The following is a 20,942-nucleotide window of genomic DNA, read 5'->3' as shown; positions in this document are numbered from 1 at the left end:
CCCAAACATTAAAAAAAAGAAAAACCAGAGCATCTGCCAAGGGAGATTACTTTAAAATGAGTAAATCTGTTATTTAAAATGCTATCTTTATTAAAAATATCCAAATCAGTCTTTGTTATTATTAATGAGAATTATGATTTCAGAGACAATGAAATATAAAACCCTTTGTATATATACAATTATGAGGATAGATTAGACAAAAAGGAGTGTTAACTTACAATGTACAGAGTTACTAAATATAAATTTTAAAATTCATATTTTCTTACATGGAAGTGGTTAAAATGTTAATCAATTTAACCTATTAATTACAGGTTTTCAAATAGAAGTAAAATATTACTACTAATGACAGTAAGTATAAGTGATTGGTACTTTCACTATCCTTTAATATATTAATTCTCCCTACTTAAAGGTTCTTAAACATTGGGCAAAGTCATATGTATAGATTTACAGTAATTTAATCTAAAGTAAAGGAAACCAGTTATGTCTTTGGAATCTATCTACTCTGAACAACATGTATTTAAAAAGAACAATTTAAGAAGATAAATAACTGAAAAAATAAGCCCAGATGAAATGCTTTTTTCCTTTGTTAGGTGGCTGAAGATCAGTCTAAATATTCTAATTTTGAAAAATCAAGTTCCTACTTTTAGTATATTTCTAAGTTGTCATGGTTAGCTAAATAACTAAAAAAAGAAAACAAAAGCCAGAGATGAGCAGAGTCTTTTGAGAAAATTTAATCTATAAATCCAATTTCTCTTAAAATTGATAATTACCAAGTGGTCTAAAAATACAAGTATGAAATGGTAACTCTCTAATTCACCCCCTCACCTGGGAAAACAGACAATATAAATCAACATAACTAACAAATAAGGTCAAGTTAAAAAAAAATCTTTAAACTATACAAGAACATCCATCTGTAAGCACTCCAGTTAATGAAATAAGAAAAGATTTGATGTACTAAGGAAATACACTTACAAAATTCTAGTTTTCCATACTGTTATGTTTTAAAATGTATTTATTTATAAGATACTGCGATAGCAAGTAGAAATCTATTTTGGAATCACAATCTAACGACAACAAAAAAAGACAACCTGACCTTCATATTTCATTAAAACACTGACTTAAACAGCTCTCCTTACAGTGAAGTATTATTTTTAAAAATATAAAACTATTTTTAAAAAATTTATATATATACACACACAAATAAAAGAACACACAATTGAAAGTTAAATAATGTGCCTAATCACATTTCTTAATGGCTTCCCTGAAAACTAAGTGTAAAATTCTTGTAGGTTGCGTTTCTTCTTCCACAAAGCTCAAAGTAGGCCTCACAGCTCAGAAAGCCCTGTAACACACAAATTCCCTGTAACACACAAATACTCTACTCATCATACTCACAGGCTTTAGTTTTTCTTCCTCATTAGTCAATACTCTACAGTCTTTTCTACTAAACCTGAAAGGCTTCTTTTTACTCACTGGTCATGCTGTTACCAGGTCTGACACATCAGTCACGATCCATACTTTAATCTCCTCCAGCCAGCAATTCACACTGCCCAGAACTTACTGTGCGTTACAGGTGATACTTCTTCTAGCAGATGCTGGTTATGGTCCCAAAGCACAAGTGATGCTCCCAGAGGACCTTAGAACCCCTAACAACATCACCTGCTTCTTCCTGTATCCAGAGATTCAAGGTGGTATTTGTTTTGAACAGCTAATGATTTCAAGAAAGATTACATAGACGAGTTCTTTTCATTAGACTGCCTGATATAAGCTTATCCTTTCAGAATACTGCAGCAAATATAGATTGTAAGATTCTCTTAGGAAAAAAATATTTTTACATAATTTTTCTCTGTGGCGCAGTTTATTGTATCCTTCGGTTAGAGCAAATTGCTGGAAGAACTGGTTCTTAGGTTTCTAATGGCGCAGCGTTAACATAGTGAATGATTCACGGATGTTCTTAACATTCAGGAGTAACACGGAAGGCTAGCAATGCAGCCCAGGTCCAGAGCTGATGAATGGTGCAGTGCTGCTGTTGTCATAGCAACCGAGGGAAAAAAGCAGCGCCATATAAGGAGCTGTGACATGGATTCTGGGAACAATTTATATTAAAGAGCTGTAAGCTCCTCATGCCTTAAAGCAATAAACTACTTTCTTACTGATTCCTCCTTGGATCTTATTCCTCTGAATTCCTAAATCAGAACTATGTGAATATCTATTGCAAAATACAGTAACTAAACAGACACAAACAAAAAACTGCCTATTGAGGTTTCTAAATAGATCAGTAATACTTTAGCAAGTGAATATGGGCCTGTAATACCTTTACATTTCATTGGGTTAAATGGTAAAATTAGGCAGTGATAAATAAGGAACTAAAATATGAGATAGCAGAAAATTTATTTTTAAATAGAGATGTTAAAAACCTGATTAAACACCTTCCATTCAGATGGAGCAGCCAGATACACCAAAACTGCAGAATCATCAGTTGACTAATACAGTAGCCATGCTTTAAATTTCAAAGAGAGGCATACTACCCACCCTGTATTCCTTATGGAGAGAGAAAGGTGCAAAAGACACTAACTGCCCTGAAAATGCTCACAACCTTCACATGTGATCAAGGAAATTCCTATGTCAGTCACCGGTGAGAAAGGGTGAGTATCCCACTTCATGCTTCTGATGACCTTGCCCTGAGCCTGGAGAACTTTTCTCCTGTCACAGCTTCTCCTCACCTCTCTGGAATCCAGAGGAGTCCCTTTTCTTTCAGGGGACAGCAGAAGAGCTTCAAAAAAGAACCATGGAGAAGAGGGAGCTAGGGAAAGTGTCAATGCTTGGATTCAGCAGTGGTAATGGCACTCTGCAGTACTGGAGACAAGGTTCTGAACTGACTTGTTCAGAGAAAAAAATCTTTCACTAGTCTTCTGAAGCGTGGTTCACTAGTACTATATATCTATTTTAGATAGGGCAGTTCTACATGGAATTGTTCTGTATCATATCAATATGGGTTTCTTTCCCATCACCACATATTTAATGAAACGTTCAGAAACTAAAGCAAAACAATTAGGTAATTGTTTTATTATACTGTTCTCTTATGTGGGCAGCCTTATCACTGTAATAATAATTTTGGGATAATTATAATTTGTTAGTCATCAATTTATGGTGCATTACTCTCCATAAATGATGATAAGCTCAGTAAAATGTGAATAAAAGGACTGTGATGTAGTAGAAAGGACATGCACTTGGAGAGTCTTCTGACTGTGTTTTGATAATGGTTCAGTTGCTTTCTAGATATAACCTTGGGTAAGTCACTTAACTCCAACCCTCAAATTCTTTATCAGTAAAATGTGGGTAGGTAACGACATATTTTCTACTTTCTTCCTAAAGCTACTGTGGAAATAAAATAATGCAATGCAAAGGCTTGAAACTCTAAAAATCTATGTCATATTATTTTAAAATACCTAATTAAGCAAAATAGCAAAGATGAAAAGGAAAAATGGATTTCAATAGAACTCAACAGACAAGACAAATAGTCTAAAAGAGTAAATACTAAAAAAAAAAAAGAAAAAAAAGAGTAAATACTTTTCCAGGCTAGTTTTTATGTTTGAATATTTGGTGTCAACATACTGTATATATTTGCCTCAGGAGCTAATTCATTTGGGGTAGCTCAGTGGTAAAGTGATAAAGTGGTAAAGCGCCTGCGAATGCAGGAGATGTGGGTTCAATCCCTGGGTCAGGAAGATTCCACGGAGGAGGAAATGGCAACCCACTGCAGTATTCTTGCCTGGGAAATCCCATGGACAGAGGAACCTGGTGGGCTACAGTCCATGGGATCACAGAAGAGTTGGACATGACTTGGCAAATAAAAACAACAAAATTTCATTTTAGAATCATGATAAACAGAGACTCCATGGACTAGTGTTAATGGTATATAAAGATAATCACGTAATTCTACTGCCCCATCGTAACTTGTATAAACATCTTTAGATAATAACTTGGAGATAAAGAAGTACACGCAATCTCTATAGAATGGTAATAGTAAAGACCATGCAAATAAGAACCTTGTTTCAAATCATCTTCAATTACTTTTTCTCTCAGTTAACTAGGAAAATGTAAGGCAAACCTAAAAATGAGCGTTTATGTGAGATTTGAAGGCTTCCCTGGTGGCTCAGTTAAGAATCTGCCTGCAATTCAGGGATTCAGGTTCTACCCCTGGGTTGGAAAAATCCCCTGGAGAAGAAAATAGCAACCCACTCCAGTATTCTTGACTCAAGAATCCTATAGACAGAGGAGCCAGGCAGGCTGCAGTTCATGGGGGTCACAAAAAGTCAGACATGACTAAACAACTAACACTAACAGGTAAGATTTGAGAATTTTATGGATAGCATACCTCTGTTCTCCATTTCCCTGACAGACTAATTTACTTAGTGTATTTTTTTTTAATCAATTTTTTTTTTTTGGCTTCAGTGGTTATTTTTAAGGGAAATTCTCTTTGTATCTTTTAAAATACCAATACCTCAGTAATTCAGAAAAAAACAGGGAAAGTTCCCTTCTCCCCCAAATCATGCTGAGCTGATCCACACATTAGATTCCAGACTACTTTTGGAAAAAATGCAAACCTGGGTAACAAATCATTTTTTCACTGATTTTCATTTTAATGTTGCATATGCTTTGTAGGAGCTGATAGGGATAAGGACGTGGTTAAGATACTTTAAAAGACAAAGTACATAGGTTTTGCTTTTATTTTTTTAATTAGGTTTAACTTAAGGGTAGGAAGAGATTTAAGAGACTAAGCTATTCCCCTGAGCACTAATTTTTAACTCCCTTATGATTAATTTAAGTAAATCATTCTAAACCTTACACAGAGTTTTATATTCTTTTTATTCTTTTTCCAATCATCTCCCTTTATAAGTTTTTGCTAAGGAGTAAACATCAGTGCTCGGAGAAGGCAATGGCAACCCACTCCAGTACTCTTGCCTGGAAAATCCCATGGACGGAGGAGCCTGGTGGGCTGCAGTCCATGGGGTCATGAAGAGTTGGACACGACTGAGCGACTTCACTCTCACTTTTCATTTCCATGCATTGGAGAAGGAAATGGCAACCCACTTCAGTATTCTTGCCTTGAGAATCCCAGGGACGGTCGAGCCTGGTGGGCTGCCATCTATGGGGTCGCACAGAGTTGGACACAACTGAAGCGACTTAGCAGCAGCAGCAGCAAACATCAGTGCTAAACCATATAGTGCTTAAAGGTAGGGTAATACTTATGAAGAGGTGAATATATGAACTCTCTATTGTCACAGAAGTAAGAAAGTATTCATACTACTTATTATAGAAACTCAACCCTTGGCTAAATTCTAATTTTGTTTTTTTTCTTTCCCAGGAATGGCTACTGCTCCAGATTAGGACTTCAACATCCAAGAGAAGACTGATGACTAACAGAGAAGAGAAAGGAAACATATTCTTTAAAAATCATATAATGTGGCCTCTACCCATGAGCCAACTATTCATTTGGTGGTCAATGAAGGAGTTTTAAAAACTGGCAAGGTTGAACATAGTGAGAAGCAGTATTTCTGCTTAATGAATGCTATGAATGGTACTTAAGGGATTTCTGGGGATAACTTTTATTATATACAGTTTTTACTTGCTATGTTGACTTTATTACCTAACCCTTGAATAAAATTTCCTCAATGTGATCTCTAAATTACAATCCCAATATTTGAAAAAGATCATTAGCCGGCAGGTGGCTTTTTCAGAAAGTTTTTATGGATAAGCAGAACTAAAAGCGTGTACTTATCAATCTCCCTTCTCTCATTTTACTTAATTCACTAAGTAAATCCTGAATTTATGAAAATCACTAAATGATAATAGATGTACATACAGTCACTTTCAGAAGCCAGAAATACAGACTTTAACTGGAAAAAGAGGGAAAACATACATTAACTAACTCGTATATATTAGAATATCACTCATGATGTTGTCTAAACAAATCAGATCACTCAGACACACAGATGATTCTCGAACGGGCATATTTCTTATTTTTTAATATGCAGCCAATGACATGAAAGAATGAATGATAATGGGATAATGTATTTATGACAAAGAAAATGTCCTTTGAAACACTCTGCCCTCTGGTGTTTAAAATGTTCATCAAAGAGGGAGAATTCTGTCCTGCCATGAGTTGGACCATAAAGAAGGCTGAGCGCCAAAGAATTGATGCTTTTTAACGGTGGTGTTGGAGAGGACTCTTGAGAGTCCGTTGGGCTTCCAGGGGATCAAACCAGTTAATTCTAAAGGAAATCAACCCTGAATATTCACTGGAAGAACTGATACTGAAGCTGAAGCTTCAATACTTTGACCACCTCATGTGGAGAGCTGACTCAATGGAGAAGACCCTGATTCTCAGAAAGACAGATGGCAGGAAGAGGAGACGAAGAGGATGAGATGGTAGGATGGCATCACCGATTCAATGGACATGTGTTTGAGCAAGCTCTGGGAGATGGTGAAGGACAGGGAAGCCTGGCATGCCTCAGTCCATGGGGTCACAGAGAGTGGGACACGACTGAGCCACTGAACAGCAAGAATGTATTTATTATTCTTACAAGTGGAATATATCATTTAGGGCACGTAATTTTCTATAATGAGAAAAAAAAACATGGTTTAGCATTATAATAAGTTCTGTTATTATAAAGTGAATATATATTCTCTGCTTAGCTTTAAATGGGGCTTCTCAGGCAGTGCAGTGGTACAGAATCTGCCTGCCAATGCAGGAGATGCAAGAAATACAAGTTCAATCCCTTGGTCAGGAAGAGCCCCTGGAATGGGAAATGGCAACCCACTCCAGTATTCTTGCCTGGAAAATTCCATGGACAGAAGAGTCGTCCACAGGGCTGCAAAGAGTCAAACGCAACTGAGCACACACGCTTTATATAATCCCATGCTATAATTTACTTCCTGTCTGGAGAGTCACTGAGAGGATTTCTTTTGAATCATGGATATTTACTTTTTTGCCTTTCATAATACTTTGTGACTGAAGGGTATTACTAACGACCAATATTATTTAGTACTTATATTCAACATCTGACACTTTTTGAACTGCTCATATTGCAGAGCAGGTGGGTAGGTAAGTAGGGAAAACAGGGACAATCAGGCTTAAAAACAGACTTCCTAGGAACTGTGCCAGAAAACTGTGGTAAGTTTTCTGGGGGAAATCACAAAGGAAGCTTCGACAATAAAAAATTTTTTTTCCTATAAACTTCACTACCATCTTTAAAGGTGATATTCAGTTCTGAGAAACACCACACATTAGCTCAAAAGAGTATCAGAGATTATCAACCAAGTAATTGTCAACTTTTTCACCTGTCAGGATTCCTTTTGTTATTTTCCTCCACACAGACTTAAATTTTAAGAGATTTTATATACCAAAATTTTCATTTATTAATTAAAACAGATATAACAAACTATTAACCGGAGTTTCAAGTAAACATAAGCTGATCACAGAAAAGGTGATATAATTTCATCCAAAAAAAATAAGCTAGCCTCTATAACTTTACGACAAGTAAATGTACATTTTTTTTTAGGCTCTTTCAAATATTGAGAATTACATCCAGGGCACAGTACTGAATGTAACAGGGTTTCATGGTAGTAACTGTCAGATCATACTTACAGGTCTGATACAGTAACTGCTTGGCACATAGAGAAATTTATCTATACAAACATCTCTGTATTGGATCACCACTCTAATAAGAATGCTGGAAAAAGTCAACTCTATACTTCAGATTTTAGGCAAGCAGATTTCCAAACAAAAAGCACAGAAAGGAAGTTGTGAGCCAACAGTCAGTAATTCTAACAGAGAAGCCAGCTTGCGAGTATAGATTAAAAATTAAAAAGGAATTTACACAACCACAAATGTATGAAATAATATAAAGAAACATGGGCATACCATGAGTTCTCTGATAAATACGGATTTGTGTCCAGAATAGAAACATACAAAGACAGAAGGATGTAATCAAAGATGAAGAGTGGAAAACCCTCTAATTATATTGTTAAGGAAGAACAGAGCCCCTAACGAGGAGAGCTGTTTTTAAGACAGCAAAAAAAAAAAAAAAAGTCTGGATATTTTTAGAATAAAAACATGAAAATAATAAATAATAATAATAAATAACATAAATAAACATGAGAAGGTCAGATTTAGTGTATGGGAAAGATAATAAATGTAATGATTTGTTCTAAGCTTCCATTTACGAATCAATCAGCTGTACTTGACCATACATATTATCTTATTTAATCCATACAATACCTTGTGAGGCAGAAATAATAAGAATAATGATAGCATTATAATACAGATTAGAAAACATGCTCAGAGGATTTAAGTGGCTTGAGCAAGGTCATATAGCTAATAAGTGGCAAAGCCAGGGCTTGAACTCTGTATAATAAGTATTAACTGACTGCAGAGTTTGTCATGCTTAACATCCTGCCTCTAAGAAAGAGACAGAACAATTACTCCTTATTCTGCTTTAATCTTCTCCATTAATCATATTTAAACTAAAAAGAGTAAAATAAACATTGTTAAGAAGTCACTGAAGTCCAAGTTATGAGTTTAAAAACATATACCTGAAATCCAGGACCACACAATTTACATTTGAGTTCTAAAAGAACATGAAGACAGAACGTGAAACTACTAACAAAATCTTTGTAAACCCATGCAGGAAATTAGGAGGACTAGTAAGTAAGAAAATATGACTATCATAATAGCTTCTACAAAATCTTATTAAAAGGAAAAATGCTCACTGAGAGTCAATAAAGAGTCACAAAGGAAAGTAATTCTGAAATTATCTCATGTCCATTTTAATATAATTATCAGACTAGAAGATAAAGAAAGTAACAGATGTAGTACCACCTTAATACTGGATAGGTCTTAAACGAAGTCTCTTAAGCTAGAGAAAGCAGATATGAAAATGGCTTTCCAGGATATAAAGGACTGCCATGTGAAAGAGGAAGTTCATTTATGTCATAGATGAACAAAAGTACTAGGTGGAAACAACAGAGGATATTTGCACATAATGTAAATTGGGGCTTTCTGGGTAGCTCAGACGGTAAAGAATCTGCCTGTAATGCAGGAGACCTCGGTTTGATTCCTAGGTCGGGAAGATCTCCTGGAGAAGGGAATGGCAATCCACTCCAGTATTCTTGCCTAGAGAATTTCATGGAAGAGGAGCCTGACAGGCTACAGTCCATGGGGTTGCAAAGAACTGGATATGACTAAGCGACTACACTTTCACTTTTAAATAGAAAATTGATGGTTAAAACTATTCAACAAAAGAACAGGCTAAGGACAAAGCAGAAAGCTTGCCATTACTGAAAGTTCTGACATAGAAGCCACTGACTATCCACTTAGATTGCCATGAAAATTAAATCTGCTTACTATGTAAAGCATTTCATACTGTCTGGAACACAGAAACAGCTCAATAAACATTATCTATTATTACTATTACCTAAAAGTTTAGTAAAACTGCAAAATCATCTGGACCTGCTGATTCTTAGGGTTCTTTGATTTCTCTGGTTACTGGGCTAGTCATATTTTTGTTTACTTGGGTCAGTTTTACAGTCTGTTTTCTTCCATTTATCTAGTTTTTATGTGGTCCTACTATAAACCTGTATACTATATATTCTATTATAACAAAGAACATTATTATCAGTGGCTATTTCACTTCTTGCTCTATATGCCCTATGAGTTATTTAACTCATCTCGCTCCTCTTTTCCACTATGATGGAAAATTATACTGGTCAAAAGAATTTTCTACTCTCTTTATCTATTCAATGAACTTGTTTGCAGCTTGACTGATCAAGGATTTTATTCTGTATTTTACTTGTATTCATTTTTGCTTTTAATTTTTTTCTGATTACTTCTTTTATGTTTACTTATGCTTCTTCTGTCTCCTTGAGTTAAATGAATAGTAAATTCACTTTCAGTATTTCTTGTTTTCTAATAGAAGCACTCAAACATACACGTACACATATGCGCACACTGGGAAAAAGAAAACCCATTAGTATATGATAAACTCTGCAGTGAAGAAGCATCTGGTTCCTCCAGGGCAACTGTGATAGAGGTCGTCATGTTGCTCCTCTAGGACTGCAGGGTGGTGAAGTTTCTGACTGCAGTCAGGCCTTCTTGAGAGATTCTGAAAGCCATCATAAACCTTTACTGAAAGTCTTTCTGTTTAGACTAGCCAAGGTGACTCAGTTTTCTATGATCAAAATCAGAACCAAACAATTAATAATGCTAAGACAGAAAAAGAAAGTAGCGAATCAGCTCATCTGCTTACCAGTTAAACGGTACATCAAAGAAAAGAACACATCTCAGAAATCTTTTTTTTTTGAACACAGATGATGGTTAATAATAACTGTTTTGCAGGAAAATTATAAAAACATCTAGCTGGGAATTATGCTTATCTGTAGTATATGCTGTAATTTTCCTAGGAAGACACTATTTTCTTTTAGAAATATTGATTTTCAAACAAAAAAAGAATACACTGTAGGAGGCAATGACCATTTAGAGAGATACAAGGAAATGGGAAACCGAGCACAAAAGGATGACTTCCCATAGGTAAATACTGACAAGAGATCTATTAAAAAATACTATCATGGTTTCTTACAATTTTGCATATACTTGGCTATGTCAACTTTGACCCTAAAATGTTTGAGTAATTGAGTCCAGAGGTTCCTTTACATTGCTGATCCTGACCAGAGGATTTGGCCCTTTCTCCATAAAGGGACATTTTGTCATTTTTGCAAACTTTACCTAGTAGTGGTTGAATAGAGAGGACGATAGAACAACTGTGTTTCAGTGGAATTTACACAGCAATACTACAACTACCTTACATAAGTCCACTATAAATAAATACCATGATAGCATAAATAATGCTTTTATTCTGTATGAATAACTTCTATTCAAATATGCAAAAATTAGTAGAAAAGTATTTGCTATATATTAATACAAACTTCTACCTTATGTTTCTATAAAAATCTAAAGAGTAAATTTAATTATGTTGCAAATCCAGTATGTGCAAACACCAAAGCAAGAACTCTGTTGGATAATGTATGTTGTCATTTAGGTGTTCAAAATACATATGCTGACAGAGACTCTCTCCTTAACTAAAATGTAATCAGGCTGCTCTGAGTCCTCTATCTACCAACCTGCCTGCCTGCCTGCTGCTCAGCTGCTAAGTCATGTCTGACTCTTTGCAGCACCATGGACTGTAGCCCACCAGGCTCCTTTGTCCATGGGATTTCCCAGGCAAGAACACTGGAGTGAGTTGCCATTTCCTTCTCCGGTGGATCTTCCCAATCCAGGGATCAATCCGTTGTATCCGGCTTGGCATGTGGATTCTTTACCACTGAGCCATCAGTAGGTAGCCACCCATCTACCCACTGACGATTTTTAAAAGTGACACTCCATTTACAGTTATTACAGAATACTGGCTATATGCCCTGTGTTGTACAACACACCGTTGTAGCCAATCCCTATTGTTTGATGTCAAACCCAATTATTTGACAAGGCCTCAGCTTAGCCCAGCTGTAGCAAGAATCCTACGAAGTCAGTTCAGCAAGAATATCCCACACTTGGTATCTAATTACCCAGATCTTCAGCAAGAGTTTCCCTACCCTTGATTTCTCCTCTTAGGAATTTTTCATCCACTGCCACCCTGCCCAACTTGCTCCGTGGTTATAAATCCCTAGTTATAACCTAGTTATTTACTCTTACGCTATGTAGCATGAGTGTACTGAGATAAATCAGACTACAGAGACTAACATGATCTCCAGGCTCTTTATATTTCCAAAGTGGCTTTTCAATAATTTTCTCAAACTATGTTTCCACTTTATCCAAGGCATAAAATTAAAAGAAAAGTAACACTTATCAATTCTTATTATACGCTAGCTAGATTTTATGTTTAAGAAATGTTAATCTTCATAGCAACCCTGTTATTTTTTTCTAATAAAATTTACTAATGTACTCCTTGAATTTCAGTGGTTCTAAAAATTGCAAGACAATTATTCCTTTGCAAAGAACATATCATATGTACACTACAATGTATCAACTATGTAGGCTAACTATATAGGCTCTTTTTAATGTCAAAATAGCTTTAAGCAATTTTCCCAGGATGTCTCAGAAACAAGTTAATAATTTCACTTTATGAATATTGAAAACAATATTTTGGCCTTAGCTAGCGTCTAAAATAACTAGGCTGCAGCATGACTGTACTGGATATTGTGAATTATTTACCATCTAAATTGGACTGCCACATGGTCATTACAACCTATTGGTAGCAAATACTTTAAAAATCGGGCCAAAAAATCTTTTCCCAGAGGCTAGATACTAATCCATTTGACATCAGTATTTTTTGTGTGTTTTTTTGACATCAGTATTCTAAGGTTAACTCCCTACAACAGGAGAGGGACTTACTTAAGGCAATTAAATAAATTACTTGAAGGTCATGTTTCAAAGGCTCAGAATTCATATTTGACAGCTGACAGCAATCTATTTTATTATTTATTTCACACAAATCTGTTTTAAAATTTAATAATGATCATTATTAACATTTACTGGACTGCTTATTCTATGCCAGACATTGTCTTATGAGCTTTATACAAATCAACCCATCCAATTCTCTTAACAGTCTTATGAGGTAAATACTATTTTAATCCTTATTTTAGAAACAAGGAAACTGAAGTATAGAGACTTGAAGCAACTTTGCACAAGCTGACACAATTAGGAAAGGGCAGTCAGGGTCCATTTTGTTATAGTGCCTCTTGAGAATGGGTTTTACCCATAGAAACACAAACATTACAGAAGGGCATACAACAAAATGCATGTCTTTCTCCTCCTGCTTCTAAGTTCAAGCTATCATTTCTCCACTTCACCACCAAATGAATGCATGTGTGATATGTGTATGTTTGCATATCATTTAAAAACATAAATAGATGACTATTACTGATAGACTTTTTTTACTACATAAACAATATTACATATACACACACACATAATTTTTAAATTTGTTCACATTTATTTATAAAATAAACTCTTAGTAATACAATTGTTGGGTCAAAGATGATGAGCATTACAATTCTGACACCTATTTCAAACTGTCCTACAAAAACAGTGTGCCAATTTATAGCTCTAGTAACAGTATGAATACTCAAAATTTAACTTCTACTAAACTCAAGAGTGTAAATTCATTAAGTGTGGATGAATAAACTACTGGCACTCCCAATTTCTACATGTTAAGTAGCACCCTGAGGGACTTTATGATATTATGAACAAAAACATCTTGGAAAGATACTGAATAAGAAGCTCGAGAACAGTGGCCATTCTGCTACCACAGTTAACTAGGGCCAATGGTGTGTTTCTGCACTCTCTCTTCCGTGCCTCCCCCTAAAGCAAAGCAATATCCAACTAAGCCAAATGACCCTTGAGGCATGACCAGCCTCCGGGTATTCTAGTTACTCTATATTGCTTAAACCATGGCTATGTCTTATTACTTTTTTTTTTCAAACAAAAAGTCTTAACTGATACACCAAATGCCTTGGGTAAATTCTATAAACCTCAATTTTTTCACTGGTAAAATGAACCTCATTTGGAGTTTAAAGGCTTAGGTATTAATTCTGGCTTTGATCTCTTCTTAGTTGTATTATTTTGGGAAAGACATTTTACCTTTCTAAGGCTTCATTTATTCATGTGTAAAATGGAGATACATGTGAAGAATATGCGTTTATATGGTATGTCACACAACAGGCACTCAAATGAGAATTGTTATCATTGTTACTATTACTCATTAAAGGTATAATTTTTAAAACATGACAAATTTTAAAGTTCCAAATTGGTATCTAATGTTCAATAGAGTTTTTAAAAACTTCTCACCAAATTTAAACAGTTTTGTCAACAATAACTGCTCACACATTCTGAGCATTTAGATCAAAGACAAAAGGAGAAGGGGGTGGCAGAGGTTAGATATATCACTGACTCAATGGACATGAGTTTGAGCAAACTCTGGGAAACAGCGAAGGACAGAGAAGACTGGTGTGCTGCAGTCCCTGAGGTCATGAAGAGTCTGACACGACTTAGCAACAACAAATACATGCATTTATGCATGTATTAAGCCACTGGTAACCATCAAGGGACAGGTTTGACTATCCATGAGGTAGGAGGGATCGTTAACCCCACTTTGCAGATGAAGAAACAGAAGCAAGGGAGTAGTTAAGTGACTTTCTCAGGGCTGCAATACAGACACAAGTAGCATGACCACAGAGCCCATTCCTCTCCTAACCACTTTTACTGTAACCTGTTTTTGTACTGGATAGAGCTATATATACTTTAAAAAAAATTATATACACACACACACACACACACACACATACTTAGTTTTCAAGAATATCTTTATTCTTGATAAGGCCTTTTTCCCCATTCTCACTCCCGTGAGACTAAAGATAAGTCAAAGTATCTGGAAATAGATCTTCATATACAACTGCGTGAAGGACTACGACAAACATGTTGAAAGTACAAAGGTTATAAAAAAACAGTAATAGGGAAATGTTACTCTTATGTTTTACTTGATAAAACAAACAAAAAGAAAGACTGTCTTTCAATACTCTATTAACTTGTTAGAAGGTAAAGACTTGTTAAAGGTCTGGAAAACACACCCATGGTTAATGAATGTGGGATTCTCTAGACCAGGGGTCCCCAACCTCAGAGATCTAGGGCCCAATGATCTGAGGTAGAGCTGATGTAATAATAATAGAAATAAAGTACACAATCAATATAATGCACTAGAATCATCCCTAAACCAACCCCCTTAACCTGGTCTGTGGAAAAACTGTCTTCCATGAAACCAGTGCCAAAGAGGTTGCGGACCACTGCTCTAGACCCTCACAGGCCACTCATAACACATGTGCCGTCAAGTTCTGATAAACAGGTAAATCAGATCATATTATTTCCCATTCCAGCTCTGCTAAAAATCCTACAGAGTAGGTTCCTACCATGATCATAAAAAACTCTGGCTTTCGCCCATGTCTTCAACTATTTGATACACCCCTCGCCTCTGACTTATTCTGCTGAGGTCACACTACCTTCTCTCTAATTCTTCAACTCACCAGCACTGATTTCTGCTTTAGGAGTTTTGTTCTGGTTGTTCCCTCTGCCTGGAAGGCTCTGACCCCAGCCCTTCCCATGACCGGCTTTGTTTTGTAGTTCAGCATGTGAGCACGCTAGGTAGCTTCTGTCGTGTCTGACTCTTTGAGACTATGTGGACTGTGGCCAGGCTCCTCTGTCATGGGACTCTCCAGGCAAGAACACTGGAGTGGGTTGCCATGCCCTCCTCCAGAGGATCTTCCAGACCCAGATAGTGAACATGGGGCTCCTACACTGCAGGCTCAAACAGCTCCTCCTCTGATTCTCCCCAACCACTTTGCCCCGGTCTTTCTCACTCCCTTTTCCTACTTTATTACCCTTACAGTACTTGCTATCTAAAATTATTTCTTTATTGGTTATTGTTTATTACAGCTCCCTCACAACTGGAATGTAAACATCTTCAAAGGCAGGGGCTGCAGGTGCCTCTTCCTGCACTCTGTCTACTGTATCTAGAGCAGTGCCTCCTCTAGTAGGTCCTAAACAAGGAGCACAGGAAAACAAGCAAACCACCTTGAGGGCAGCATAGACAGGGGACTAAATATTAGACAAAGTCAGAAAGAGAACAGAAAAAGATAACTATTCTGGCCCCACTTATTCAGTTTGGTTGTAATATGAATATAAGCAAGATAAGGTGGCTGGAAGTTTAAATGAATGGAAATGGAGAAATTAGGAAGTGTAGCCCTAATGGCCATATTCAATTGATGTATTTTGTTAAGAACAATTCTCTGAAGGACATTCCCTTATGGTCAGCTAATCTTTTTCCATTCAATGTTCTTTTTACTTATTTATACCAAAATATAATTAGGAAAGGAAAGATAACTGATGAGTAATCTACTAAATAATCTTTTTAATTTAAATTCCAAAGTAATTTCATTCTGGGTTAAACCAGAAGATTTTTATCACCTAATTCACTTGGGGGAAAATTTGCCACAGAAAAGTTTTCATGGCATCCTCTTTCAGGAGATAGATTTCTTTTGTTCAGATATTTTAAAATGCATCTTCTAACTTAAAACTCTTAGGGCTTTGAAAATCTCTTCAGTGAATAAAACAAAATGATCTGAGAGGATACTTACCTTTCAAGCATCGTAATATTAAACCTGCATAGTTCACACGTGTAATTAACCAAGGATGCTTACTGCTGCTTCCCTCTACCACCTCTCTGTTTCCAGGCATGTTGTTGGTTTTGTTGTCATATGTACTTATCTTTCGGGTTACCTAAAGGTTGTCTATTTAAGCTGAAGTTCAAACTGGAGTAGTCAAATGGGACAGGAAAGCGGTATCTCTAAAATCTTGGGCAATACAGCTAAGTTCCATAAGGTAACAATTTTTCTTGCTATTTCTTCCCATATGTGTGGTAAAATGAAGCACATCACTTGGCAGCCATTAGATTTGGTTATTTGCATTTTCAGTAATCAATAATACCTTAAACTGTAAGAAAAAGGGGAAATTTCTAAGCTTTGAAATTTTTATTCAAGACCAATTACATATAATTTTCCTATTTTTAGATAACAGAAGGAATAAGTATTTTAGTAAAATGCTATTAAGCTATTTTGATTTTTACCTAATCCAAGAATCAAAACAGACTTTGAGTCAGTCATTTGAAGATGCCTAAAACAAAAATAAACAATATAAGAGCATAACTTATGCTCTGCAGGTCTACGGAATAAATATTATCATTTTGATGAAAATTATAAACACTGTAATGCAAGTTTTATTCAAAATAGACGGAAGAGTCTGAAAATCTCATTTCCCCCCAACATTTTATTTTCTTTTGAACTGTTGTTTGATAATCAACTCTGTTGTCTAACTCAATGCCAGACACATAGGAGGAAGTCAATATATCCTTTGGGAATGACTTCATTTCTTACCTCCATACACTCATAATCCATTCAATGCCAGTCAACTTACTGATACTGGATATAAACTAATAACGTTAAAAGAAATCTAACAAAATGACCCAGGCATACATACTTTTGCACATAAGTATCATTTAACATATTAAATCTTCTTTCCTGAAAAAGCTTTAAGAGATAAAAGTTCACTTAGTAAAGACACAGTTTGATACCTAACAACTTGATCTGACTGTATAATACATACTGTGAGATCATGTTAAAGTCAATCCACAACCTATAGTGAATATTTTAAGAAGTTGGAGAGGTAAACATGGAGAGTACCATGGAGAGGTTAACATCTAAATCAGCTGTTAAAAATAGGTATGAAAAATACAAATCAAGATTTCAGACAAAAAATATGTACCCTTACTGAACTATGAAGCTTTCATTATTCTAAAATTACAATATCTCCATCTGGTAATCTGACACGAACAAGCTGATAAATGCAATCAGAACAACAGTATATTCTTGCAAAACCAGAAATTTCCTGAAAGCCTGGAAAAATATGTCCACAACAGATGGATCATTTAGAAAATAAATACATCAATCTGTCAAACGGAGCACTAGTCTAATTTCCTAAATTAAAATCAGTGGGAGCTCTACTTTCCAAGAGTCTGTGACATTAGAAAGGCCAAAGAGGAAAAACCTAGAGATGCACATAAACATACTCGCTATGATCTAGAGTGCGTACTGTTAGGTTTCCTGGTAAACATACTCAACGTAGGTAAAGTCCTTACCAGTTAACTTCTTCACAGGTTGGAGCCGAACACTGATAGACTGATGTGTGAGTAAGGGGGAGGATGGAAGAGAGCGAGACACGCCCTCCATAATCCGAATGTGCTGCATACCTTCACTCACGGGAAGTGGTGGGACGGCGTAGTCTGGCTCAAAAGCACAGTCGCTTTCTGTGGAGATGCCACCTATGAGACAGGAGAAGACAGGACAAAAGAGCTGGTGAGAAGAGGTTCATCTCCTAAAATTCTTCTCTGTTAAAACTGACCTTTCTGGATGACTCAGCACGGTGTATACTGATACTGATTCTTCACTCTCAAAAGACAAAAAAGGTATTCCCAACACATTCGTTCATTTCTCCATTACTGGGTACTTATTTTGAGGTCTAGCACTAAGAAACTGAACAAGAATAAGATAGGATTCCTCCTTGTAATGGTTCACTGTTTCATGAGCAATGTGGTCACATAATAATTACAGGGGACTTCCCTGGAGGTCAAGTGGTTGGGACTTCACCTCCAGTGCAGGGGGTGGGGTGCAGGTTCAACCCCTGGTTAGGGAGCTGGGGTCTCACATGCCTCGTGGCCAAAAAAACAGAACATAAAACAGAAGCAATATTATGACAAATTCAACGGGGACTTTGAAAATGGTCCACATCAAAAAAAATCTTTAAAAAATAATAATTGTAGTACAACACAACAAGTGTTATAATTAGAACAACGATCTTCAATTGTCCCTGATAAGACCAACATGAAAGAAGATATTCACCTGCTTGACAATGCAATCTGTGCAATTCCTGGTAGGATCATTGTAACTCTTTCTTATTCTCTTTCTCCAAGAATGCACATGAAAATACAAGTGGGTAAGACTAACATTATACGGTGATTTCTGAATCTGCTCAAACATTTAAAAAAAGAGTAAATGATATGTTGTTTACTTCCACAGATATGCTGTTGGCTTCTACTTCTGGTAACAGCAGATTACATACTTCAGACCAATTTTGCCCAGCTGTAGAAAACTACAACTGTCTATGTTTTTAAAATCTTCCTAAAGGCACTGGAGAGTTAACGGCATGATGAAGAATTACAAGAAGACTGAGACCTGTATGTGGGTTCGCTTTTCGTTTAGTGGCATCTGAAAGGCTAAGTCATTGACAGTTTTACAGAGCTGGGAAGACAAGCTGGGAGAACCAAGTTTCTAAGAGGGACTTTGTTTGGAACCCCAAAGGGCTACATTCTAGGAGTGAGTATAAACCAAAACTAGACTGGCCTTTATAGGACTGAAGCTCAGCTCCAAATGTGCACCAGAAAAGTTAATCAAGGCAATCCCAGATTGCTTGCGCCTGCCAGAAACTATAAACATCAATCTTCTCAGAGGAAGATAACATCATCATAGGTCTCAGATTACTTCCACCATTTTCATATATAATATCTGACCCTTAACTAACAATAACAAAGAAACATAACATGAAAAAAGCAAGTCAGAAAGACTATGCAAAATAAATAGCCTCAGAGGGAACACAGAGCAATAAGGAACAGAATTTAAAGTAGCATGCTTAACACCAAACAGATTAAAATACTTAGGAATGTATTTAACCAAGGTGAAAGATCTGTACATTGAGAACTATAAGATTCTGATGAAGAAATTGAAGACATAAATAAATGGAAAGATTTCCTGTGTTAATGGACTGTAATAATTATCAAAATGTTCTTCCTACCCAAACTAATCTACAGATCCAATGTAATCTCTATAAAAATTCCAATGACATTTTTTCACAGAAATAGAAAAAAAAAATCCTAAAATTCCTTCACAATCTTTCACAAAAGCTCTAAACAGCTAATGTAATCAAGTAATCTTGAGCCAGAAGAACAAAGCTGACACTTCCTCATTTCAAATTATATTACAAAGCAGTAGTAAAACAGTTTGGTAGTAGCATAAAAACAGACAGATCAGTGGAAGAGAACAGAGAATCTAGAAATAAACCCATGCATATGTGGTCAACTAACCTTTGATAGGGCACCAAGAATACACAATGGGGAAAGGACCGTCTCTTCAATAAACAGTATTGGAAAAAGTGCATAATCACATGCGAAAAGTGAAACTGGATCCTTGTCTGACCCCACATACAAAAATCAACAGAAAATGGGTTAAAGACAGACGTAAGGCTATGGTTTTTCCAGTAGTCATGTATGGATGCGAGAGTTGGACTGTGAAGAAAGCTGAGCACCAAAAAATTGATGCTTTTGAACTGCGGTGTTGGAGAAGACTCTTGAGAGTCCCATGGACTGCAAGGAGATCCAACCAGCCCATTCTAAGGGAGATCAGTCCTGGGTGTTCTTTGGAAGGAACGATGCTAAAGCTGAAACTCCAGTACTTTGGCGACCTCATGCGAAGAGTTGACTCATTGGAAAGGACTCTGATGCTGGGAGGGATGGGGGCAGGAGGAAAAGGGGACGACAGAGGATGAGATGGCTGAATGGCATCACCGACTCAATGGATGCTGAGTTTGAGTGAACTCCGGGAGTTGGTGATGGACAGGGAGGCCTGGCGTGCTGCGATTCATGGGGTCGCAAAGAGTCAGACACGACTGAGCAACTGAACTGAACTGACTGAAGCCCTGAAATCATAAAGTTCTTAGAAGAAAATCTTGGAGGAAAAATCCATGTAATTCATCTTGAAAATGATTTTGTTTTGGATTTGACATCAAAAGTACAACCAATAAAAACAAGTGAAACTATATCAAACTAAAAAGCTTCTGCACAGCAAAGAAAAGCGTCAACAAAATGAAAAAGCAACCACAGAATGGGAGAAAATATTTGCAAACCATATATCAGAAAAAGGATTAACACTAAAAATATGTAAGGTACCCATACTCATAACAAAAACAAAACCTAATTAAAAATGGGCAAAGGATGTGAATAAATATTTTCCAAAGAATAAATACAAATAGCCAACAGGCACATGAAAAAGCAATCAACATCAACACTCATCAATCACAAAAATCAAAATCACAATGAGATACCACCTCACACCTGTTAGGACAGTTATTATCAAAATGTCAAAAGATAACAAGATTGGCAGTGACGCGGAGAAAAAGGAACCCCTATACATTGTTGGTGGGAATATAAATTGGTACAACCATTATGGAAAAC

General features: G+C 36.2%; 1 protein-coding gene across 1 annotated transcript in view; it reads right to left on the bottom strand.

The window, feature by feature from the left end:
- The window catches only part of TANC2 (tetratricopeptide repeat, ankyrin repeat and coiled-coil containing 2), a 326,281-nt gene that overhangs the window by 218,372 nt on the left and 86,967 nt on the right, over positions 1–20,942 (bottom strand). The window contains exon 3 of the mRNA XM_052658122.1: positions 17,799–17,981. Within this exon, the coding sequence (XP_052514082.1) occupies positions 17,799–17,981 (183 nt within the window). The remainder of the gene's footprint in view (positions 1–17,798; positions 17,982–20,942) is intronic.

The sequence above is a fragment of the Budorcas taxicolor genome, chromosome 19, assembly GCF_023091745.1.
Source record: "Budorcas taxicolor isolate Tak-1 chromosome 19, Takin1.1, whole genome shotgun sequence".
Classification (NCBI taxonomy): domain Eukaryota; kingdom Metazoa; phylum Chordata; class Mammalia; order Artiodactyla; family Bovidae; genus Budorcas; species Budorcas taxicolor.
This window is presented reverse-complemented; position numbering and strand designations above follow the sequence as displayed.